The sequence below is a fragment of the Anolis carolinensis genome, chromosome 3 (assembly GCF_035594765.1).
Source record: "Anolis carolinensis isolate JA03-04 chromosome 3, rAnoCar3.1.pri, whole genome shotgun sequence".
Lineage (NCBI taxonomy): Eukaryota > Metazoa > Chordata > Lepidosauria > Squamata > Dactyloidae > Anolis > Anolis carolinensis.
Window position 1 is genome coordinate 217,382,098 of NC_085843.1, and position 26,321 is coordinate 217,408,418.

The 26,321-nt window shown below is 40.1% G+C and overlaps 1 protein-coding gene across 3 annotated transcripts in view; it reads left to right on the top strand.

The window, feature by feature from the left end:
- Positions 1-26,321, top strand: part of pald1 (phosphatase domain containing paladin 1) — a 182,696-nt gene that overhangs the window by 110,875 nt on the left and 45,500 nt on the right. For 2 of the 3 annotated variants that reach the window (XM_016992194.2, XM_062976220.1), the window contains exons 11-18: positions 7,495-7,590; positions 10,241-10,375; positions 10,974-11,090; positions 12,614-12,793; positions 15,288-15,503; positions 15,827-15,967; positions 17,962-18,033; positions 18,199-18,339. In XM_016992194.2, the coding sequence (XP_016847683.2) occupies positions 7,495-7,590; positions 10,241-10,375; positions 10,974-11,090; positions 12,614-12,793; positions 15,288-15,503; positions 15,827-15,967; positions 17,962-18,033; positions 18,199-18,339 (1,098 nt within the window). The remainder of the gene's footprint in view (positions 1-7,494; positions 7,591-10,240; positions 10,376-10,973; positions 11,091-12,613; positions 12,794-15,287; positions 15,504-15,826; positions 15,968-17,961; positions 18,034-18,198; positions 18,340-26,321) is intronic. The other variant, XM_062976219.1, reaches the window with a different exon arrangement.

A 26,321-nucleotide genomic window follows, 5' to 3' on the forward strand; every position in this document is an offset into this window, starting at 1 on the left:
CGTATGGCCATGTTTGATAAGCATTCTCTCCTGACGTTTCACTCACATCTATGGCAGACATCCTCAGAGGTTGTGAGATCTGTTGGAAACCATGCAAGTGGGGCTTATATATCTGTGGAATGTCCAGGGTGGGAGAAATAACTCTTGTCTATTTGAGGCAAATGTGAATGTTGCAATTGGCCAGCTTGACCAGCATTGAATAGACTTGCAGTTTCAAAGCCTGGCTGCTTCCTGCCTGTGGGAACCCTTTGTTGGGAGGTGTTAGCTGGCCCTGATTGTTTCCTGTCTGGAATCCTACTGTGTTTTGAGTGTTATCTTTATTTACTGTCTTGATTTTAGAGTTTTTTTAATAGCCAGATTTTCTTCATTTTCATGGTTTCCTCCTTTCTGTTGAAATTGTCCACATGCTTGTGGATTTCAGTGGCTTCTTTGTGTAGTCTGACATAGTGGTTGTTGAAGTGGTACAGCATTTCTGTGTTCTTGAATAATATTCTGTGTCCAGGTTGGTTCATCAAGTGCTCTGCTGTGGCTGACTTCTCTTGTTGAGTTAGTCTGCAGTGCCTTTCATATTATTTAATTCGTGTTTGGGCAATGCTGCATTTGATGGTCCCTATGTAGGCTTGTCCACAGCTGCATTGTATACGGTAGACTCCTGCAGAGGTGAGAGGATCCCTCTTGTCTTTTGCTCAACATAGCTTTTGTTGAATTTTCTTAGTGGGTCTGTAGATAGTTTGTAAGTTGTATTTCTTCATCAGTTTCCCTATTCGGTCAGTAGTTCCCTTGATGTATTGCAAGAACACTTTCCCTCAGGGGGGATATAAATTTCCTTTGACTAGAAGCTGGCCACTTCAAGTGCCTCTGGTGTCATTGTAAGGAGGTCCTCCTTGAACATGTGGCAGGACCCAGACTGCATTGTAGTATGTGGTCTGTGATTTGCTCTTCTCCACATTTGCATGTCATGGACTCCATTTTGTAGCCCCATTTCCTAAGATTGGCTCTGCATCTTTTAAATTGTACCTGTTATAAGTTTTAAATGTTTTATATGATGTTTTTAAACTGGGTTATTTTTATATTTGTGTATGATGTTGATTTTGTATTGTGTGCCAATGTATTTGTTTTGGTTTTAAACTTGTATGCCACTTTGAGTCCCACCCATGGGAGAAAGAAGGGATAGAAATGAATGAATGAATGAATGAATAATAATCTTATGATGCCAGAGCGCAGTCTGTTCAGCGCCTTCCAAGTTACCCAGCCTTCTGTGTGCCCAGGAAGGAGTTTCTCATCCGGTATCAGCCATGGATTGAGGTTTCAGATTTTAGCCAACCCCTTTTGGACTCTCGCTTACTGAGGTGTTCCTGTGAGTATCTCTGCAGATCTCAAAAAGCTGTTTCTTGATGTAAGGCATTGGCATGCTGGCTGATATCCAAACAGAGGATGAGCTGGAGATGTCAATGCCTTGGTCTTTATCACCAGAAACTGATTCATAGTTATGCTAAAGTGTTGCAGTTCAGTGGTGCAGTCAAACAAACCCAATATTTGCAATGCTGAATATTTCTGAGAGGAGTGGTGATAAACTACTTGTTTTATATACCAGCTAGTTAAGAGGCTGACTGTGATGTGGGTGAACAATTCTGAGAAAATCTGTGGCTTGGATTTGATCAGTCAGTAAGAATGGGATCTTGAGAAGCTCATCTCTTTGCCAAACTTTTATCATGTGTATATTTCCATCTGTCAAGCCCATTTATGATTGTTCCCTCTTGTATATTTTTGAGGGTTTTTTTTAAAGGAGCAAGATGGGAGAGGGTGGAATGTTATGTTCTGTTGTGACCTTTAGCCTCTTGTAAAAATTGACAAGAAACTTGAAGAATGGAAAAAGGAAAGAGAAAAGAGACATACTGCTTTCATTCTCTTTCTGGAAGCTCCCACCCGTCCCCTTCCACGTGCTTAAAAATATATAAACAGGATAGACTATAAAATTCTCCAGGTGTAAATGATGACTATAAACAGGGACAGTTTGTACTAAAGCTAGAATGCTTTCTACAGGACAAATGTGCATTTAGATAACTAGAAGCATATCTTGTGTTTTCAAGAGAACACTTGCAGTTGAAGATGAAAGCTCTTGTAATTCACTCTTCTTCCAAGGCAGAAGGCTTGGAATGGTATCAGGACTCAACATGGGGGAGATTCAATATTTGTGCCAACATCCATTATTGGCCAAATGGGAGAACTGAAGGGAGATAACCATACCCACAAGAAAGTTACATCAGCAGGCCAAATAGTGTTTTCCAATTCCTGTAAGAGGATGTCATGCTCAGATGCATTTGTTCATTTGCTGGATTGCCTTGCACCCCCCTTTGTTTTAATTGAATGATGTTTGTGTGATTGTTGTGTTGTCGAAGGCTTTCATGGCCGGGATCACAGGGTTGTTGTATGTCTTTCGGGCTGTGTGGCCATGTTCCAGAAGCATTCTCTCCTGACGTTTCGCCCACATCTATGGCAGGCATCCTCAGAGGTTGTGAGGTATGGAGAAAACTAAGCAACTTTTGCTTAGTTTTCTCCATACCTCACAACCTCTGAGGATGCCTGCCATAGATGTGGGCGAAACGTCAGGAGAGAATGCTTCTGGAACATGGCCACACAGCCCGAAAGACATACAACAACCCTTTGTGTGATTGTGTTGAATCTATGAGTAGTTAGGCTCAAAAAATAACCCTCTAATGGGGTGATTTCAACAAAATATAGCAAAGTGCTAGAAGCACACTTCACAACCAGCAGAAACTTATTTGTAGTGAGCTGGGATAAGCTTCTGTTGCTTAGGATGGCACAGGATTGCAGGGCCAAAAATATAAACTCAAAAGTATTTATTGAAGTAAAAAAATACATTCTGGATAGGAAAGTCCTTGGAGCTAACTTTCTAAATCTCCTATTCTGAGGAAGGCAAAAGGTAAAGATATCAATAATGTGCATGCAGCTACATCTTGCCTGGAGAATGGCAAGATGTGTCCTCACAGGGGGAGATAACAGGCAGAAGAGAAAGAAAATTGACCATGTGGTCAAAGCCTAGGCTCAAACAAGATGGCAATAGGGAGGAAGTTACCTCATACCCCAAAGAGATCACATAGCTACATCAATCAAATGGGAGAGGAGATAGTAGCAAACAGGAAGAGAGTAGAGACAGAAAGCCCCTTCTAAGAAGGCATGCATAGGAATAGAGAAAGGAATCTCTCATTCTAATCCTGTTTTCTTAGTCTCTCTACTCATTGGGGACTGGAGACTTTTGAAGTCCAGCATGACACTCAAAAGATTGAAACCTGCAGTCTCCACTGCAGACCCAAGACATCAGCACTCTCAAATTATTTGTTTTTACTTTGGGAGGGTGGGAGAAGAATATTTAGAATTAGAAGATGGGCAACCTTGTCTTGCATGGTAGTCTCACCTCCCACCCTGCGGACGCACAGTGTTCAGACTCCTATCTCGTTGTGCTGTACCTGTACATCAGGCAGTGAATTTATCTAGGATCCCAACAGCCTTGGCTTCACTCATGCAAAGTGATATGTCCACCTCATGATAACAATGCTTGGAAGGCACTGGGTATAAAACTCACAGCTATCCCATTAGCACTTTTGCTATTGCAGCATAAAATATTACCCCCATATCCATGGGACCACTATCCGTAGTTTTATTCTCCATATTCAACCAAATATGTAATCTCTAAGCATTTTCTAGATCATCCAATATGGTTCTATGGTATTGTTGGACCAGAAATCTTTCATTTTAAATGGGATTGCTATTATCTGTAGTTTCACATTTCCATGTAAAGTATGGAAACATATCCCCTCAAGATATAGGGGTGATACCATAATGTGTTTTTCTGACTAAACTGTTTGCTTCTTCCTTCCAAGCCACACTGGAGCAATGCCCCTGCAGTAGTTACTGGTTTTACTGTGGCCTGAGTTCCACTGCAGTGTTTGAGGTTCACCCATAATTGGTTTTCATTTCCTCCTTTTTTTGTTTTGTTTTGTTTTTTAAATGGGAAACTTGGATTTGACTGTTATGATGACATTAACTTTCAGAGTGTTGTTGGTGTATGTCTTTACCAGTTCTCAGAGGTAACCACTGGAAAGCACATTTGAACACGGAAGAAGTTTGAGAAGTTTTTTGAAATTCAAACACAGCCACAGCTCTTTGTAAATAATGGAAAGATGTTTTTCCAGGAGAATGTTGTTATTGGTCAAAATGTGCCATGGTAGAAAAGTAGGACTCAATAGCCATGTGTAGGGTACGTGGCAGACACAGGTAATGTGTCAGTCTCCAAGAAGATTCCAGCCCATTAGCCAGGAATGGCTGATTTTATGGGACTTGATAGATCTCCTATATTTTGATGTGTCTTTGGCCAAAACAAGAGCTTGGGGACTTAGGGACCATGTGTGGCATGTGTATATCTGTGTGGAGATGGAGGTGAGGTAGTTTGTGTATCATAGAATAATAGAGTTGGAAAAGACCACTTGGGCCATTTAGTCCAACTCCCTGCCATGCAGGAAAAGTACAATCAAAGCACCCCCCGACAGGTGGCTATCCAGCCTCTATTTAAAAACTTCAAAGGAAGGAGCTTCCATCACACTTGGAGGAAGAGAGTTCCACTTCTAAAGAGCTTTTACAGTCAAGAAGCTCTTCCTAATGTTCAAGTAGTATCTCCTTTTCTGTTATTTGAACTCACTGCCCCGAGTCGTAGTTTCCAGGGCAGCAGAAAACAAGCCTGTTCCCTCTTCCTTATAGCATCCTTTCACATATTTATACATGGCTGTCATGTCTCCTCTCAACCTTCTCTTCTGCAGGCTGAATATAGCCAGTTCTTTAAGATGCTCCTCACAGGGATTCATGGTCTCCAGACCTTTAATCATTTTAGTTGCCCTCCTCTGGACATCTTGCAGCTTGTCAATATCTCTTTTAAACTGTGGTGCTCAGTATTGGACACAGTATTCCGGTGAGGTCTAACCAAAGCAAAATAAAGGGGCACTATGACTTGCTTCAATCTAGAAGCAAGACTCCTTTTGATGCAGCCTAAAATCCCATTGGTTTTTTAGCTGCTGCATCATACTGTTGACTCATGTTCATCTTATTGTCCATGAAGACTCCAAGATCTTTTTCACATGGACTCTTGTCAAGCCAGGCACCACCCATCCTGTATCTTTGCATTTCCTTTTTTCTGCCTAAGTGGAGTATCTTACAGTTGTCCTTGTTGAAATTCATTTTGTTAGTTTTGACTCAGATCTCTAACCTGTTAAAGTCATTTTGAATTCTGATCCTATCCTCCGGATTATTAGCTATCCCTCCTAATTTGGTGTCATCTGCAAACTTGATAAGCATGTCTCTAAACATTCATCCAAGTCATTAATAAAGATGTTGAACAGTTCTGCGCCCAGGATCGAACCCTACAGCACTCCACTAATCACTTTCCAGGATAAAGAGGAACCGTTGGTGAGCACCCTTTGGGTTTGTTCTTTTAACCAATTACAGATTCACCTAAAAGTAGCATTGCCTAGCCTACATTTGACTAGTTTGCTTGCAAGGTGGTCATGGGGGATTTTGTCAAAGGCCTTGCTCAATTCAAGATATGCTACATCCACAGCATCCCCTGGATCTACCAAGCTTGTAACTATCAAAAAATAATATGCTTTGTTTGGTTGGATTTTGCCCAGTACCTCTCTTTGCCCAGTTTCCACCGAATGTGGCTGAAAATACTCTATGCAGGAAATTGTTTAGTTCACTCTTAAGCATGTTTCTTAATCTTTTTTGATTAATGATCTTAGGCCGGATTTTTCTTAAAGTATATCAAGTAAATATTATTGGAAGACAATTATATAATATCACAGATTTCCAAACTGACAGTTGCCAAGATCTCTCTCCTTCTCCAAACGACATGATCTTTCCTTCTAAATAGAATTAACATGTCAAACCACTACATTTTCCATATGGAGAGCCAGAGTGGCTTAGTGAAGCAGATATGCCAGGAATACTTGATCAGATCTCTACTCAACCACAGAACACTTTTGATGGCATTGACTAGCCACAGTCTCTGAGCTTAACCTGCCTCATAGAGTTGGTGCTGATAAAATGGCAAGCTGTGTATGGGATGCCAACCCTAAGTGTGGCATTCTGAAGCTCCTTTTTAAAAAGAGCATGGCTTAAAATAGAGATGAGGCTGTGATTCTTGTTTGATTATCCTGTTGAATGTCCATGACAGGCAAGGATAATGCCAGTCTTTGGCATGTCAGAGTCTAAATATCCGAAAGATGAAAAATTGATGTGGCAGGCTCTGTTTCTCTAGGCCCCTGTACCAAAGGCCACTTTTGATGAAAATCTTGCAGTGTAGAGTTGCTCAAAGCTGGTGGAAATGGAAAAAAGTAATGTTGGGATCATATTTTCAAAACAGTAGGCTCTATTTCCAGTGCAGAGTGTCAGTGGGCATAGGATGAAGTGCACCCTTAGAATTTGCCAAAAAATAAAACTAAACAAAACAAACTTTTATAGCATTCGGAGAAACTTCACATCCAGTTGTTAAAACCCAAGTGCCACTTAGCATGGGGGCTTCATGACATATTTCCTTGTACCCCATCATCACTATATGCTGCATTCATTCTTTTTAATATGTATAGACAAGACTTTGGATTGCTGTGAGTTTTTCAGATTGTAAACTCATGTTCCAGTTGCATTCTCTCCTAATGTTTCCCTGCATCTGTGGCTGGCATCTTCAGAGGTTCTGTTGCTAGTGAGGCAAGTGGGGTGTATATATATCTGTGAAATATCCAGGGTGGGAGAAAGAACCCTTGCCTGTTTGAAGCCAGTGTGAATGTTGTGGCTGGTGTTGATATGGAAGTATAACAGTGCCTTTTCTGTGTTTGCAAGTTCTTTGCAGTGGTGTGTATTCTCTTACATAAAAGGTTTTGTTCTAGGTGGTCATAAATATGGCGAGCCTGTGGTGTTTTGAAAGTCCTTTTGGCTGCAAGAAATGATGGCATAGAATCCATCTCTCTGCAGCATAGAAGAAAAGTTAGAGAACACAGAAAGTGTGCTTTCCCTGTATCTAGTTTTTCCAATCTTCGTATGTCTTGGAACAGTTTCTCACCGTAGAGATGTTCAATGTGTTGTCAAAGGCTTTCATGGCCGGAATCACTGGGTAGCTGTGAGTTTTTCGGGATGTATGGCCAGGTTCCAGTAGCATTCTCTCTTGACGTTTCACCAGCATCTGTGGCTAGCAGAGGTTCTGTTGCTAGTGAGGCAAGTGGAGTGTATATAGATATCTGTGAAATGTCCAGACTGGGGGAAAGAATCCTTGTCATATTTTGTATGTATAAACATGTGTGTGCATGCTCATGATTAGATTATTTTTGAAAATAAAATTTCCACTGAAACTGTAGGATTCAATGTTCACTGTTCCATAAGGATTTGCTCAGAAGTGCCGATATGATTAGTCTGTGTGTCTGTGCATTACAGGCAAATACCACCAAGGAGTATTTCCTTCAGAGGACGTTGCAGAGCCTTGAGCGCTATTTCTACTTGATAACTTTCAACTATTATCTTCATGAACAGGTAAGACTCCTTCCCTGAACTCTCAAAAGGCAGCGTGCCTTTTCATGCCTCTCCCAGGGGCATATAGCAATATATGGCAGATTCTGTGCTGATATCATGGCATGAGGTATGCAGAATTAGTAGGAAGTCCAGCAGTGAAGATTTGCACATAGAAGTGCTTTCTGGTCTCATGCTTATTTTTTCCTTTCTTAAAAACATTTATATGATGGCTTTTCAATTGAAAAACATCCAAGTTGGCTCATAATCTTTTATTTATTCTATTTATATCCTGCCTTTCTTCCACAAACAAGGCTCAAGACAGCAAAGTTTTACAAGCTATCTGTTTAAAATGAAAGCATAACAACTCAAACCAGAGTCATACGAATAGATGGGAAACAGGAACCAGTGGACAGCAATGGTCAAAACCTGCCAAAATTGTCTCAGATTAAGAAAGTACATTTTAGCTGTTTCATGGGCTAAAAGTGGAAAATAGGATCTCTTTCATAGAGGTTTTTTTTTAACAGTTGATGGGGAAATCCAGCAGATACTTAGCAGCACCTAAGAGGACAACTAGCAGTTTTATGTGTTGGGCAGAACCTGGACAGGCTCACATTGAAGGACCTGCAGTTTGATCTGTTGCGGTTTGTATATGCGCGCAGGCCAGCGAGCAAACCAGCAGAAAGCTTAATCCAAAAGAAAATGAGCAACACAAAATAGATGAATGAAGAACTTTAAAATGTATTCTTGAGTATCAGAGTCCCAAAATACGAATACAGCAACTTCAACATAAACAGTCACAGTCTTCCTGTAGACACCTACACACAATCCTTTGCATTACTTCATGCATATCCTGCTCATCACAAAAGTATATCTTCTTTCTTGTCCAGAGAAGGCAACACTTGTAGTTTCAAAATGGGCTGCAAATCAAGAGCTTCCGCCCTGGAGCAAACCTTCAGTAACCCAGTGTTACATTCCAAACACTCTGCAATTATATCCTTAGGGAGTGGCCCAGAACCAGTTGGCCTTAGTTAGTCCAATTACACAACCTAAGAATTGTGATCAATCAAGGTAAGCTTTTTTCAACACAGACATGGTAGTGATCCTGTAGGAACTTAGCCCATGTATCTTAATATGATCTCACATCACTTAGTTCTCTCCTAATTTTTTTTTTTACCTATATGTGATTACAGTTAATAAATGTTATACCAGTAAGGGTGATGGGAAATAAACATGAAATGAATCATTGGTAGAGATGATTTTGATTGGTAGAGATGACTTTCCCTTTTTCATGTGTGCGTCATTTTTCTCTGTCTCTTGGAGGTGATGAAAGAAACAAAAGTGTCATTACAATGAAAAATATGCATAGTTTCAAACATCAAGAAAAGAAAATATCAGTACAACTGTCAAATCCACAAACAGTTGAAATGATTTATGTTACACTCCATCACTGAAACACCCTTTTACCCAACACCAGACCAGAGTCCAGTACTCCAACAAAAGAACGTTTATTAAAGAAAGGATATAAAAAGGAAAAAGGCAAAATACAAAAGAGTCAGTAAAAGATATAAAATGCACTTGTCACAAGAAGACAGTAACAGTAATCCAAAAATGCCAGGTTAAAACACAAAACCAAAGAATCCAAAAGTATAACATTAATCCAAATGTATATCCATGAACATGAAGATAAGAACTTCTCCAAGGTAATTTCTCCAAAGATACATAGGCATGAACAGAAGTATGAAGCAGGAACATGAAACATGAACATGAAACAGGAATATTGACAATACATTAACCTAGAACTTGGAATCATAAATGGGAGACTGATCTCCTTTAGCAACGTTGTCTACTCTGAAAGGCCTAAACAACAACCCACTTCATTTGAGCCCTCGAAGGCACCCATGACATCATGCCTAACACATCTGGACCTCAAGGTCTTATCTTCAAACCTCTGAGAATATCTAGTTTGCCGAGTTTTCACACCCTGCATTCTCAGGTCTAATCTATTCTCTCTTGGAAATTCCTTGTCTTCCTAAGGCCTTTCCTTAAGGGAATTGGTACTTGAATTTTCCCGTTGCCTGGGAACGAGTTGAAGAATCCAAAGCATCAGCTTCATCTGCCTGAAATTCCCTCCAAACACTCACAGACACCTCATTTTGAAACCCATCATCTCCCTCATCCTCTGAACATTCAGAAAAATCCTCTGATATTTGCCAGACTACAACAATCTAGTGATTCCCAGCCTTTGGTCTTCCAGTTGTTTTGGACTTCAGCTCCCAGAAATCCCAACCAGTTTACCAGCTGTTAGGAATTGTGGGAGCTAAAGTCCAAAACACCTTCAGGACCAAAGTTTGGGAACCACTGATCTAGTATGCGTGCTCCAAAAAAGAATCAGAAGCCCTATCTTCATGTGTGAGTTGCAGTAGCAAAAAAATAAAACAAAAATTTATCAAGCTATCTCATGTACAACATAATTTGATTGCTGTTCGGGTTATGGCTGGATTATTAACACTTTAGACTGATGTATCCAACGGGGTAATGGGAGTATAAAGTCTTTTGGTGCTCTGGCTTTTTTGTCCACTCCTTAGTGAGGATTTTTTCAGGTCTTAGCCAATTGCTAACATTGTCCTTGTCTGTCTTTCCCCCTCACCTTTTCTTTCTTCTGGGCTGGCAGTATCCCCTAGCTTTCGCTCTCAGTTTTAGTAGATGGATGTGCAGGCATCCTGAGCTGTACAGGCTTCAAGCAAACATGAACATGTCAGAGCTGACCATCAAAGGGGATCAGATCACAAAAGGGGCACGGGTTCTGGTAAGTGAATAACTGTCAGCCTGTCTTCACTGTCTGATGCGTCCAATCCTGTGTCACAGCATATTTTGGACAACAGCCGTGCTGTTATTGCTTCATTTCATTGTAAGAATACTTATTGTGTATACCAGTGACCTTTGTTAAGGAATTAAGACTATTTCTGCTTCTCTTCTCCATTTGTAATTCCTTTAGCACCCTTCTGATGATAGAGTATCATGTTTCTTTTTAAAACCTTTTTTAAAGATTAGATGTCAAGCTGTAAAGGAGAGACACAAGCTTTCTGACATTTTATTGTGGTCTAGTTGCACTTGTGTGTTGCTTCTCTGCATCCATTTTCTATGCCTAAGAAACAGTATAGATCATTGAAAGCGACTTGAAATACATCGAGTCACATTCATGCGATTCTGATGCTGTAAATTTTATTTTTTAAGCTTTTTTTAGTTAACGGTTTGGAAGGAGGCTGCCCTCAACTGCTCTTAATTTTCACAGCATTTTCTTGCTGAAGCAGAGAGTGAGGAGATTGTTTTTAGTGGAAGGCATAAGGAATACCTAGCTTGCCCAGATTTGTAGCCCCATCTTTTCTGTTTTGCTTCTGCTACAGGTGGTAGATGATCGATTTTCTCCAGATGTACTCAGCACAGTCAGGGAGATGAGCGTGGCCAATTTCCGGAGGGTTCCCAAGATGTCTGTTTACGGGATGGCTCAGCCCAACTCCAAGGTAAATAGATGACATAAGGAAGTTTCTGGAAAGATGGGAGCAAAGAGTATGCAGGTGGAAGAGGGGAAGAAGAGGAATTGTAACTTTAAGGATCTAAATCTCTTGAAAACCATGCCTCCCATGGCAGAAGCTCCACACATCACCAAGGAGGAAAAAATATTGCTGAACTACAAACCCTGCAGTTATCCATTGCAGTTACAGATTGAGCATCCCTTATCCAGAATTCCAAAAAACAAAATACACCAGAATTGTCCACATGGGTGACTAAGATAGTGACACATTTGCTTCCTGATGGTTCAGTGTACACAATACCTGTTTCATACCCAAAATTATTAAAATATTGCATCAAATTACCATCAAGCTGTGTATATCAAACATAAACTTATGGATCTTGGACTGTCATATTCAATCTGTTCCTGGATTATAGACTTCTTGTCTGGACATTCCCAAAGGGTTAGATTAGGTAATCATACCTCTTCAGCTCTCACACTGGGATGCCACAGGGTTGTGTATTGAGTCCTCTGCTTTACACTTTGTACATATATAATTGCATCCCCTTCCACCATAACAATGTAATTACTAAATTTGCGGATGATCCAACCATGGTGAGGTTTATGTCTGAAGGATGAGTCTGCCTGTCGGGATGAGGTGATCGGCTGCTCTTGTAATGCAGGGACAATAATCTGCTTCTTAACATCAAAAAGACCAAGAAGCTTATAATGGACTACAGAAAGAATAGACAAGAAATCCAGCCCTTGGTCATAAATGAGGACCAAATGAAGCTCGTGTCCAGTTTTAAGTTCCTGGGTGCCACTATTAAGGAGGATTTGACATGGGATACCCATACTACAGCATTGGTTAAGAGGGCCCAGCAGATACTGAACTACCTGAGCTGTGCTATAGAAGTGTCCTAACCCACTGCATCTGTGCGTAGTTTGGTATTTGCACAGTGGTAGATAGGAAGACGCTCCAAAGGGTCACCACTCTTGCACAGAGAATCATTGGTTAACCTCTCCCCTCTTTGGAAGAACTTTATAAGTTCTGCGGCCTTAAGAAAGCTCAGAGCATTCTTGGGGATCCATCTCACCCAGCATATTCTTTTTTTTTTAATTATAACCATTTGGTAGATGATACAAGGTGACAAAGGCAAGAACAAACAGACTGAGATACAGCTTTTATCTTAGAGCTGTAATTATATTGAACTCCATGGCTTCACATTGATGTGGCACTGTGGGTTGTGTGGTGATGGTGGGAGTGTGGGGGGATGGGTGTGTGCTGAGGAACACATTTAATTTCATTGTACAATGACAATGTTATTCTATTCTGTTCTGTTCTATAAATGAATTTCACAGTTAGACGTTGGACTCAACTCTAGGATACCTCCTTATGTACATATAAAAAAAACTGAGATATTCCAAAACTGAAAAAACTTCTGGTTTGTTATGCATTTTTGATAAGGGAGACTCAATCCCTCCTTGTTTTCCTTTAATGTACTTACTATGGTGACGATCATTTCTCTTTAGGCTATTGGGAGTGTCTTAAGCTACCTGACAGATGCAAAAAGGAAACATTCTCACATCTTGTGGGTTAATCTCCGTGAAGAGGTAGTTCTGGAGGGGAACGAGGAGACCTATACTCTCAGAGAGGTCAGCAACCTAGATCAACAGATAACAGTCCCTGTAATATCCCCTGAACAGCTAGAGGTAAGAATTTAAATATATCTGACTTTCCATTCTCTCTGCAGTTGGAGCTCTAGTATTTATTTTTATCTGGAAAGGGTTGCTGAAAGGAATCTGGATAGCATATTGTGTTGGAGATACAATGATGCATGTGGGCTAGTGACAATTAGTGTGTGTGTGTTTAGGGGGGGGTTCTGGGAGGCAAGAGTGATCACAACATGTTTCTGTAACTCAGAGAACAAGAATAAGCAACAGGTGTCTTCTTAGCATCAAATATTAAAACTTATTTATGGGGATGAAGAAATGTAGTTGGTCAGATTTCCCCCCTTATATTTTGCTGCCTTAACATTCATTCTGTAAGTGTTCATTATTTAGAACAGACCAGCACTTTTGTTGCAGGTTTGTTAGGAACGTCTTTCTTTCCATCTAAAAAACACTCAACATTTCCAGTGAGCCTTCTTTGGAAGCCATGGTTCAAAAAAATAACTTTCCGAAAGCTTTGATTGCCATATGTAACACACTAGCTAGCTAATATGATAATGGTCTGCTGTTGTCAAAGTCACAAAGCTCCTCATGTGTCGAGAAATGTTTTCTATTCCTTCAAATTCTCAATAAGGCAATTCTATATCTGTTTGGTTCCAGACCTGTTTTATTATATCCCATACAGAATGCAAATGGATTTAAATTCTTCTCATCTAACAGCATAACACATTGAGGAAATTTGTAAATGAAAAATATACAGAGCTGATGTCAAGTTAAGCAAATTACTTTTATGGGCCTATGGGTTAATAATAATAATAATAATAATAATAATAATAATAATAATAATAATAAGCAACTTTATTTATAGAACTCCTTATCTCCCCAAAGGGACTCAAGGCAGTTTCCAATATGTACGGCAAACCTCCAATACCATAAGGGAAAACAAAAGGGGAAACAAATTCAGAACAGATTACATCAGGACAAATTATATTGAAACAATGTAACAGTAGCCTAACTTTAAACTTAATAACAGAGAAAATAACAAGAAGAATGCACATGATCTATATGAATATTATAATTAATGTAGATTTGACACTAAATAAAAACAATTAAGAACATTAGCTAAAATTGTTTTTAAAAGATGACATATTATGTGACAACCAGTGGGCTGAGAGTAGTTCCAGTTTCTAGATAAGGCTTAACATATGTAGGCAAAAATATAAATTGGGCATATTTGTCAGCTTCCCCTCCAAACGTCATAGTACATAAGTGAGTTTTCAACAGTTTTTTAAAAGCAAGAAGAGAGGGAACAGTTTTTAGTTCTTTTGAGATGAAGTTCCAGAGGAGAGGAGCGATCACGGAGAAAGCCCCATCTCTCATTCCCACCAGCTGTGCTTGAGACAGGGTTGGGGCCGAGAGCAGGACCTCCTCTGCAGATCACAAGGCTCAGGCCAGTTTGTATACAGAGTTGCCATTCTGCAAATAGTCTGGGCCTGAAGCGTTTAGAGCTTTATAGCTCTATGACCAGCACTTTGTATTTAGCTTGGAAGCAGATCGGCAGCTCCACTGGCAATTGGTGCAATTGGTGTCTCAGGTTAACAATCTGGCTGCTGATCTCTACACCAATTGCAGCAACCAAACTATCTTCCAAGGCGTTGCAGTAATCCAAATGAGAAGTAACCAGAGCGTGGACTATCATGGCGAGATCAGGTGTCTCAAGGTATGAGCGCAGCTGGTTCACAAGTTTTAATTGTGTAAAGGCACTTCTGGTCACCGCTGACACCTGGGGTTCCAGGGTCAGTGGTGATTCCAGGATTACCCCCAGACTGCGGACCTGTGTCTTCAGGAGGAGCGTGACCGCTTCCAACAGTGGCTGTAACCCCACACCCTGGTCCACCTTCCAACTGATCAGGAATTTTTTCTGGATTTACTTTCAATTTATTAATCCTCATCCAGTCCATCACCGATGACAGGCACTGGTTTAGGGGCAGGACAGCATCCTTGGCATTAGGTGCAGGTTTTAAAGACTGTGTAAATATCGCTAGGCTTTCCATGTATATTTCCAGTGGATTATTGCTGTTGTAGAATTTGCCATATGTTGTATATTTTGCCATTTGAAGTGGGCATCAGCCATTTGAAAGGAAGCCCATTTAATGCACTCTCACATCTGTTTTTATAAGCAAGAAATATGAAAGCCAAGGATTCGCTTGCCTACTTTTCTAAGAACGTCTCTCCCATTGTTCTCCAGATGCTGCACTCCCAAAGTACTGTAGTGGTGATTGGATTGAGTGAGGATGATGGAATTTGTAGTGCAACACATCTGGAAGGTGATAGATTGTACTCTTATGAGAGAGAAGTTCTTAATGAGTACTTATTTTATATTGGGTTTTCTAATAACGTCATTATTGTATTGTCGAAGGCTTTCATGGCCAGAATCAATCTGAGGATGCCTGCCATAGATGTGGGCGAAACGTCTGGAGAGAATGCTTCTGGAACATAGCCATACAGCCCAAAAAACTCACTGCAACCCAAACAGCATTATTGTCTCTTTCAGAAATTGGAATCTGTCTTAAAGAGTGACTTACTAAAGTCACAGAAATGGATTGAAGTTTATCTGGAACAGGAGAAGCAAATGAAAATGTTCAAAACCTGCCTGACAATGCAGGAGATATTTAACCAACATAAGAGCACCTGTCAAGGATTGGCATACAAACGGATCCCAATTCCAGATTTCTGTGCTCCCAGGGAAAAGGTAACACAATTTGCCAAAGACAGGCAGCTTGCCTTTTTTTTTTCCTTCATGCTTTCCCACAAAGTCAAGTCAAGTCAAAGTCTTCTAAAACACTGGCTGCACTAAGACCATTGTATCTAGGATTATTAAGCAAGATATGATTATCTGAACCAGCACAGGATTTATGCAGCTTAATAGTTGCTTCTGCAGCTTTATGTGGGATATAAGTAAAACTAGCAGAGTTTTAGTGTATATGTAAGGTAAAAAGTTCAGTTGTCCTACCGAGTTGGAGTGGAATTCAGGAAAGACTCAACCAGTTTTTGTCTTCTGTTTTCTGTCTGTAGGATTTTGATCAGCTGCTAGAAGCAACGAAAGCTGCTCTGGCTGAAGACTGCCACACAGCCTTTGTGTTCAACTGTCACAGTGGCAGAGGAAGAACCACCACAGCCATGGTCATTGCTGTCCTCACGCTTTGGCATTTTAACGTACGTACCCATTTGGAGAAGGGTGTCCCGTTCTGTGAGGAACTCTACAAAGAGTGATGCCCAGTATTGATGAGCAAAATCATTGGTGAATTTGGAATTTTTTTTGCAAGGTTCATATTCCTTGATGGTAAACACTTTCAGCTTTAAACTTATTTGAAGAGTTGCATGGTTTAGAAAAACAGAGGTAGAACATGAAGGACACCAATTGGTCTTGATAAGTGATGTCCAGCCTTATACTCCATCTCAGAGTTGGTTGAATGCATCTTTCTTGAGTGTGATCTGTAGTATGAACCAGGCTGTTGCACTCTAGCCCGGGAAGGAACATCTTTTCACCCAGCACCACTCAGAGTCCAGTATGAGCTATCTACAGCAGTTTATTTACAAAAAGCATATACAAAAGGGAAGATGAGCATTTTCCCAAAAGCAAAAGAAAAGATGCTATGAAATAGCAATAGTCCAAGAATACAAATATCAGTAGCCCAAGATAGCAAGGAACATGGAATCCATGAAGTCAGGAACATAGGCATACATCCATAACCATGCAAAAAGGAACTTTCCCAAGGCAAAACTGTTACAGGAACAAAGGCAAACTTGAGAGCTAAACATCAACTTGATATTAACGAAATGTTGTCTGCTCTGAAGAAACCAGGAAAATACCACTCAATTTAAGCTCAAACCTGACCAAGAAGCCATGAGATCATCCCTTCGGCACCTGGGTTTCAAGGACTGTTTATCATGAAGTCTTTCTGGCCTTTTGATTAATCTTTCTTTAGCTCTCTCCCAGCAGAGACCTAATCTCATATCCTGGGGTAACTCCCAATCTTCTGAAGGCTGAGAAGGCCTCAAGAGAAACAGAATCTCAAACATCCTCTGCCTATCTTTTCTATCTCTTCTGCAGCTGTTGGGCCCTGCTCTCTGATTTACAGCCTGCATTTCTGTCTGAGTTTCAGCTTGATCACACACAGACTCAGTGAAAAATCCATCATTTCCCTCATACTCCAAGGCAGAATCCTCAGCATCATGCTGCTGAGCCCCAACACAGGCTCCCTGTTCATGTCTGATTTATTTTTTAGTTTATCATGGCTTGTGATTTAAATGAAACACATTTCATTATGTTTACTTCCATGCTGGATAAGGAGTGGTGCTTGCACATGAGCGTGAGGAAAGAATTTTCTAAAGACAGAAAGTCTGAAAACTCTTTAAGACAGCTTTCCCTGACTTCGTGCCTTTTGGGCGTTTTGAGCTTCTTCTCCCATGATTGCTGATCAATGACCATGTTGGTTGATAAGAATTCCTATCACTAACATCCAGAAGGCACCATGTATAAAGAGTCTGAATTAAGGACAAAGGAAGAGGTGTAAACAAGAGAGATAAAGAAAAAGAAATATCTGGAGCTATACTTCTCACAGTTGTGATGTGGTTCACATGGTGTTTCTCATTGAGGACTTAGATTTCTGATGAAAGGTGGTCACAGCAAGGGTTTGCTTGACACACCTTCCTCTTGGCACATTTCTCCCCTTTGCCCTGTATTTGTGCCTCTTCAAAATCCATAGCACTGACCTCGTGACAATGCTCAAGTGCCAGAGCTTCCCAGTTCCCTGTGTTTATACCACCTTTGTTTAGATTAGCTATAAGCCCATCTTTAAGTCTCTTGTGCTGTCCACCAACATTCCATTTTCTATTTTTGAGCTGAGAATAAAGGAACTGCTTTGGGAGATGTTGATCAGGCATTCAGACAATGTGGCCAATGCAGCGAAGTTGATGGTAGAGAGTCATCACTACAATGCTGGTGTTCTTTGGCTCTTCAAAAGACTGATGTTTGTTCATCTGTCTTACCAAGAGATTTGCAGTATGTAGCTCTACACTGGATATTAAATACATATTAAATAGCTCTACATTAGATTAAGAACTGTTCATAATTTATATAGTAGCCTTTAAAGATGATGTCTTGCAAAGCTTAAGAATCAAACTTAAGACCTTTCATGTTATTACAGGGAATCCCGGAGATGGTCGAGGATGAAATTGTGAGTGTACCTGATGCTAAGTACACCAAAGGAGAATTTGAGGTGAGGAAAAAAATGTTTTCAAAAATTTAGTCAAAAGCTATCACTGAGGACAAGTTGGTTTCCCATTATTTTCCCAGAGAAATTTTAATCTACTCAGTTTTCACTCCTTTGGGGGAAGACTGTTTTAGCTTTACGATAAATTGCACCATTGCTTTTATCTACCAGGTGGTAATGAAGATTGTCCAAATATTACCAGAAGGACATCAAATGAAGAAGGAGGTAGACATAGCACTGGATACTGTGAGTGAGACGATGACACCCATGCACTATCATCTGAGAGAAATCATCATATGCACCTACAGACAGGTACGAGTGACCCCGCCAAGGGTAAGCACATAACTTTGGATGTGCTTTCTGAACCCCTGTTCATCACCTTTCTATGCTCCCTATATTGCTGTTTCACATTTATTTAAGATAGGCAGATTTGCCTCTACTTCAGGCATGGGCAAACCTTTTTGCCTTGGGAGGACCGGGCAAGGAGGGGGCCTGGGCACACACTGGGTGGGTAGGGCCCGGGAAAGGGTGGGGCCAGGAGGGGTCAGGGTAGATCCCGGTTCATCCTCAGGTTGTCCTCCCAGCATGAGGATGGGGCAGCTCACCCCATCCTTATGCCAGAAGGAAGGCGGGACATGTGGCAACTGCCCCAACCCCCCCCCCCCCCCCGGATCCTCAGGCTGTCCGTTTGGTATTATGCTGGGAGGAGGGTGAGGCAGGAGGCAGCTGAGAGTGCTCCGGAGAGCTCCCAGCCACTGCTTGCCTTCCTTGAGCTGTCCTTATGCCAGGAGGAGGGTGAGACACACAGTGGCTGAGAGCACTCCAGAGGACTCTCAGCTGCTATGTGCCTTCCTCCCCCATCTTTTTGGTCCTTCTACCAAGAGGATAGAGAAAATGAGGAGGGCCTGAGGTAAGTACCCAGGGGGGCGCATCCAGCCCCCGGGCATTAGTTTGCCTATACCTGCTCTACTTGGTGACTGACAGAGTTAGATGCATTCATAAGATAGTGGCGGTATCATAGGAAGAAGATCACACATAGATTCAAAGCTGAAAATTAGCTCATTAAGTTATTGATATGTGCTAAACTTGTCTAACGATTTCCCTAAACTCACTAGATTCCCCAGACAAGGTTACCTCAACCTGAAAATACACATGAGTGAGCTCCTCAGTTCACAGTCTTTGAATTGCAACTGATATTGTTGCTGCTGGGGTTTGAGCTACTTAAACGATTCACCACCCTGTCTAGGCTGGATTTTCTATACCCAACTAGCTTGGCAAATGCTTCAGCCTCATAAATTTCCTGTAAGTTTGCATAAGTTGGTCATCTTTTAGGCCAAGGGTTCCCAACCTTTTTTGAGCCCACTTGACCAAGGCCCACTTTGACCAAGGCCTACTTGAAAAGGAAACACTTTGACCAGGGACAACTTGATTGGGAACTACTTTGACCAGGGACCACTCTCAAACATTAATATCAAAAGAGTTACGGGTCAGTTTTTGGTCAACGGTTTGGTTATTTGGGTAGCTGATTCAGAAAATTGCACTGGATAGATCACATCAGCTCTAGTTTCTGATACAGAACATATACCATCCAGTTGTTGCCATATGCTCGCCCATAGAAAACCATATTTAATAATCTATAGCTGATGTGGTCTATCCAATGCAATGGTCAGCTCTGCGGAAAGTAGTGGAAATAAAATTAATAAAATAAAGAGGAAGAAGGTTTGCGGACCGGATTTTTGTTCTCACGGCCCTCAGGTTGAGAACCACTGTTTTAGGCAAATCAGGACTAAACGCTGAACCAGCCCTGGTCACCAGTTGAGGACTAATTTACCCATGATGTTAGCCACATGATAGCAGTTAAAACCCTTTTCTGTGTGGGCTGGATCTGTGTGTAGCTAGCATGTATGCAAACTATGAGTTATATTATCGCATGGAATAAGTTAAAAGTCAACTTCACCACCTCATTACTGCTACGAAGTTGCTCTGGACAGGACTGCTTAACTAGGTAGCCTATTGTTTGCAAACATGACATAACCCTAATAACAACTCAACCCTTGCATAAGCATTTTTATTAATTAATATGCATATCAGTGGTAGCCTATTGTAACCAAAGAACTAGTCATCAGGACTGACAGTTGCATTATTTACCATTAGCCAACAGATGGCAGACAAACTCCAGATTGTCTGGTAAGATGAACAGAGGCAAAATGTTTTTAAAAATAAGAGAAAGTGTGCACATACATCACATTAAGCCAGAATACTTTTGTATATTCTTTTCCATGGTCAGTGTGATACTCCTCATTTTTCCAACTAAGTATTAGCTCATTCATACATTTACACTGGCTGATAACTTGCAAATGTGAATAAAACAGTATGTGCAATTGTGCTTCTTTTTTTTTTTTTAAGATATTGAATGTATGTTACACTGCAGAGGAAATGCTATTTTGACTCAAACGTATATGCAAATTGGGTTTTTGAATACAAAATGTTCAGGTTTCCTATGTTATCATTACTTAGTTTATTTATACCCAGCCTTTTCGCCAAAACTGGGACTCATGCTGGCTTACAAGGTAAAATGAGCACAGGAAAACTAAAAGCATACAAAAGAACAATATTAAAATAAAATCAAACTCTTCGTAATATTAAAACAATTTACAACATATCAATAAAAATATTAGCAAGCAATTGGGACCCTATTGTTCTATTTCATTCCATTTTTGTAGTTATTGCCTGTCTGCTAGAAAAGCTTTGAATATTTTTAGTTTGCTGATTTTTCAGAGGAATGATCTAAACAAGGAACCTTGATTTAAAATGTTTATTTTGTAAAAGCTATTGCGGAAATGTGTTTCTGGTATTACTTGCAGAACAAGGTTGGAAAAGCTAACTTAGTCACTTAGAAATCCCTCTGAGAAAGACTACCAAGCTTCCATATGCCGCTTCAGTGCATTTGTATAGAGGGCGGCTCCTGATCGTCCTTAATGCAGATGTTTGGTGTGACAAGAATAAAAAGAAGCATGTGTGGTAGCGGTGTGTTAACTTTCCAGCTTGTTGTTTTCCTGTGCCTAGAAAGAGCTGTGCCTAGAAAGAGCTGTTTGAGTTCCAGGACAAAATGGATGAAATTCAGCTTTTTTGCTTCAAGTGCATTAAAGTGACTGCTTAGCGTGGCAGGCCCAACAAGGAAATTGGTGGTTACAATATGTGCTTGACATCGCTTTGCTAGGAATATTAGCTATCCTTGAATTTAATTTTGCACACATTAAACATAACCTCACGTTGTTTTACATCAGCGGTAAAATTCCATTTTGATCTTCATCTTTTGATCTGCTCAAGACTCTTAATGTAATTGCTCATTTTATCCTGAAAGCAAGTAATTTTAGCAATTTATTTAGCTGTTGTGAGAAAATCTTCAAAAACCACACATTTTTAAAAACCTGTTCACTTTTTTCCACACTAAATTTGACCCCACCAGATAGAAATTTTTATGCAGGATTTTTTTATGCACAATTTTTGTGTGTGCAGTAAATACACAAATTAATGATGTGCAAATTTGGTGTAGAATTGTGTTTGTGTTGGCCAGAGCTGAAGGATTTTGGAGTCCAAACAGCACATTCCCCATCCTCATATTGGGGCTTCAAGTGTCTGCAGTAAGTGTTGAATGCCACTGGGAGGCAGGTTGTCTCAGCCAAACTCAAATCAAGGCCAGAGATTGGCAGCAGTACAGTAGAGTCTCGCTTATCCAACCTTCGCTCATCCAACATTCTGTATTATCCAATGTAGTGTGCCTCCCGCCCAGATCCACAGCTGTTTCTCCAGGCAGCAATTCTATCTTTATTTGTAGTAAAATTTTTAGTAGTCAGTGTTTTTTGTAATGAATGTTTTCAATACATTGTGATGTTTTGGTGCTAAATTCATAATTACTACATAACGTTACTGTGTGTTGAACTGTTTTTCTGTCGATTTGTTGTAAAACATGATGTTTTGGTGCTTAATTTGTAAAATCATACCGTAATTTGACGTTTAATAGGCTTTTCCTTAATCCCTCCTTATTATCCAACACTTTCGCTTATCCAATGTTCTGCCGGCCCATTTATGTTGTTTAATATCTCTGATATTTTATTGCTATTAATGCTCTGTGGCACCTTGAGAGTCAGAAACACCTAAGACAAATAATTGTTGATGATTAGCATTTCATGCTCTGATGGAAAGTGGCTAGATTTTGTTGCTGGTGGACAGAGCTGTAAAAGTATTTTATACAATACAGTTATAACACTATGATTCCACTTGAAGTTATGGCCACATCCTGTGGAATATTGGATTTGTTGTTCTAGGAAGCCTGGAGTTTTCTGACTGAACATTTTAAATAGCCATTCTTGGGTTCATATGCCTGAATTTCACAGGATGGAACTGTTGCCTTTAGTGGGTCACAATGCCATATAGTAGGCCTGTGCGAGCAATTAAAAATATTTCTATACTTATTATAAAATTAGGAGGTGGGGGGAGGAATCATTTCTAAAGTGTTTCCAAAATTGGGCAAGGTATGTATTGTAACTATAACGAGTTAACTACTTTTTCGTTACTTTTCGTGATGTTATTGTGCCAATCGGGCAGCCTATATCCTTAATTTAAAATAAAAATGAAAATGAAACTTGACTTCTGAGCATTACAAAATTCAAACAAAAAGTATTGAGTGAGTTTCGATTCTTAAGTTTTTGCATGGGTGTTTCTTAATATCTATTTGTTTATACAAAACTCATGAATTATATATGACTTACTATTTTATAATGAAGATTTGCACACTGCTGTTATATAGCCATGGGTTTTGCACCCACACATTCAGCCAACCATGGCTGCAAAATATTTGCAGAGCGGGGAATCCAAAAATCAAATCTTCATTTTACTGCACACTGAGCAATATACAATATCTTGCTGTAACCATTTCACTGATCTCAAGCTCTCTCCACACTTGTTAGAGTTGTTCACAGTTTTATAAATGAGTGATGCAAATTTTTCTTGTCATTATATATAATTGGTCTTGAGCATCTATAGATTTTGGGATCGATAGGTCTTGGAACCAAACCTCAATACATACCTTCAGCCTAGTGTAATGGCATAGTGTGAAAGAGCTCCTGGACTGAATTGGCTAGTAATCCAGGTAGGCAATTCTCCCTTAAGATAAGAAGAAAGTAAGGCAGCTGGAAGACAGAGCCTCTACACATATGAGAGGAAACTCTAGTGCACTAGCAAGTTCTTTCAAAGGCTTTTTAAACAGTCTTCTCTCTCTCACTCTCTCTGATTTACACTCTTCATGACACACCACACCCTGCAGAACTTACGTCTGTGGAACCAGGTTTGTTTCTTTGCTGCAGCATGGTTGCTTTGCACACATGTGCCTCTTGGGTCTCGCAGCTTTTCCGGGTCAGTCTAAAACGTAAATAGCAAGCAATGGGACATAAGCTCTGTGTTCTTTGCAGTAAACGTCTCTCGTCTTTTGAAAAGAGTCCTCTTTGCAGTGACCTTGAATCAACCTTGCTGCATGTGGTGATTTTTCTGGGAGGGCTGGTGGTGGAGAGAAAGCCGGAAGCATCCAAAATAACAAGCGTACACCTCCTGGGCCTTTGCAGGAAACTGTCAGCTAGGCAGAGCTCAGTCTATAGGACTTGGGACTATAAACTAAAAATAAATAACAAATTACTAGTATTGTGAATGGAAGTTTATTTCTGGTTGAGTGTATTTTAAATTGTTTGTTGCTGGGGTTTCGGAGAACCCCTAATAATGGTTTCAGAATTTTTTCCAGTCTACCTTCTCTTCCACATTCTATAGAGCTCCTTGAATGTATACAAAAGTATCAGAAAAACATATCTAAATTTCCTGTGATTCTGGTCTGGCCTATCTCAGGTTCTGAGTACAATTGTAGTAGTGTTACTGTGCTCTAAAACAGGCATATTTTGACTTTAAGCTTTCACAGTCTCGGGTTCTTTGTATTACAATTCCAAGGTGCACTGGTGTATATGTTTCAAATTTACAAAGTATTACCCAGGACTTGGACAGTCAAGACCCAAGTGATTTGTGTTTAGTATTTTTGAGTCTGCAGTTTTTCAGTTATATTTTTGGATGAGATCAAAATATACATAGTCCACCCATTAGCTGTGTACTTCAAAATATTTTTTGCTTGTCTCATTGCCAATTTTAGCTGAATCAAAAGACTTTGTATGCTTCATAAAGTAGATAAAAGGTAAAGATTTTCCCCTGACATTAAGTCTAGTTGTGTCCGACTTTGGGGGTTGGTGCTCATCTCCATTTCTAAGTCGAAGAGCCAGTGTTGTCTGTAGACACCTCCAAGGTCATGTGGCTGGCATGACTGCAGGGAGTGCCGTTGCCTTCCCGCCTGAGTGGTACCGATTGATCTACTCACATTTACATGTTTTCGAACTGCTAGATTGGCAGAAGCTGAGCTGACAGTAGGAGCTCGCTCCACTCCCTGGATTTGAACTGCTGACCTTTCGGTCAGCAAATTCAGCAGCTCAGCAGTTTAACCCACTGCGCCATCAGGAACCCCAGATAATTTTCATAAAGTAGATTAGTCATATCCCCATTTACCGCACAGGGTGCTGGTAATGGGGTTGATAAAGCAGCCTGTTTTCTAGTGTTATGTAGAGAGTTTGTGTTGCATTGTTGTGTGCCTTTAAGTCATTTCCAATTTATGGCAACCCTAAAGCAAACTTATCATGAGATTTTTTTTGAAAATGTGTGACTCCACTCAAGATCTCCCAGTAGGTTTTCATGGCTGAGCAGGGATTGAACCTTGGTCTCCAGAGTCGTAATAAAATTCTCAAATCAATACATAGCAGAGATTACATTTAAAACCAGATTCATATCTTGTACTGGTATGCCTTTTTATCTCATAGTCTTTGGGGATTATTTTTTCTCACGTAGAAGGCCTTGCTGTACTTGTGGTTTGCACCTACTGACAAAGAAAGGATGGAAATGAAGTCAGCTTCATTGGTTGCCGTAATCTTAGCATGTGCTAGAAATAAAATGGATATGTATTGGCTTGTTGTGGATCTACTGCCAAGAGTTCAGTTTGTAGTTTCCAGTGCTAGAATTTGCTGATTTCTGCCCTGGATACTTATAGGAATAGCTATATGCATATCACTTTAACAAAAGAGTCAATACACAAAAACAGGACATAGATTTGCATTAAATTTAGAAATACAGTAGAGTCTCACTAATCCAAGCCTCGCTAATCCAAGTTTCTGGATAATCCAAGCCATTCTTGTAGTCAATGTTTTCAATATATCATGATATTTTGGTGCTAAATTTGTAAATACAGTAATTACAACATAACATTGCTGCATATTAAACTATTATTTCTGTCAAATTTGTTGTATAACATGATGTTTTGGTGCTTAATTTGTAAAATCATAACCTAATTTGATGTTTAATAGGCTTTTCCTTAATCCCTCCTTATTATCCAAGATATTCGCTTATCCAAGCTTCTGCCGGCCCGTTTAGCTTGGATAAGTGAGACTCTACTGTAATACAGTTTAAATATAACCTGCGCAAATATTTAGTCAGCTTTCAAATTAGTGTTTGATGAGGAATTTCAGGACTCCTGCTCATGTTATGTGACTTTAACTTTGATTTGAACTTGGGCTGTACAGCCCTTCATATGGAATGAATCTTAAAACAAAGGACTTTCCTCTGTAAAATATTGCACTTGCCCAAATCTGGCTATATTGAACAGCTTGTTGTTAGATTATAGTTGTGCTGATAAGAAAAAATTCCCTGAAACTGGAATTCGTATCAGCATATAGATGGTACTGAATATTGTGTTGTCAAAGGCTTTAATGGCCGGAATCACTGGGTTGCTGTGAGTTTTTCAGGCTGTATGGCCATATTCCAGTAGCATTCTCTCCTGATGTTTCACCTGCATCTGTGGCAAGCATCCTCACAGGTTTGTTGGAAATGAGGCAAGTGGGATGCATGAATATCTGTGAAATGTCTGTTTGAAGCAACTGTGAATGTTGCAGTTAGCAAGCTTTTATGCATTGTGTAGCCATGAAGCTGCAAAGCCAATCAGTGAGGGTATCTGTATAGTGGTAGCCTGGCTGTTATTGTCTGGGGGCATCTTTGTTTGGGGATGTTAACTGGCGCTTGGTTGTTTGCTGTCTGGAATTCCCCTGTTTCTGAGAGTTGTTCTTTATTTACTGTCTTGATTCTGGTGTTTTGTTTTTTTAAAAAAAATACTGGTAGCCAGATTTTGTTCATTTTCATGTTTCCTCTTTTTTGTTGAA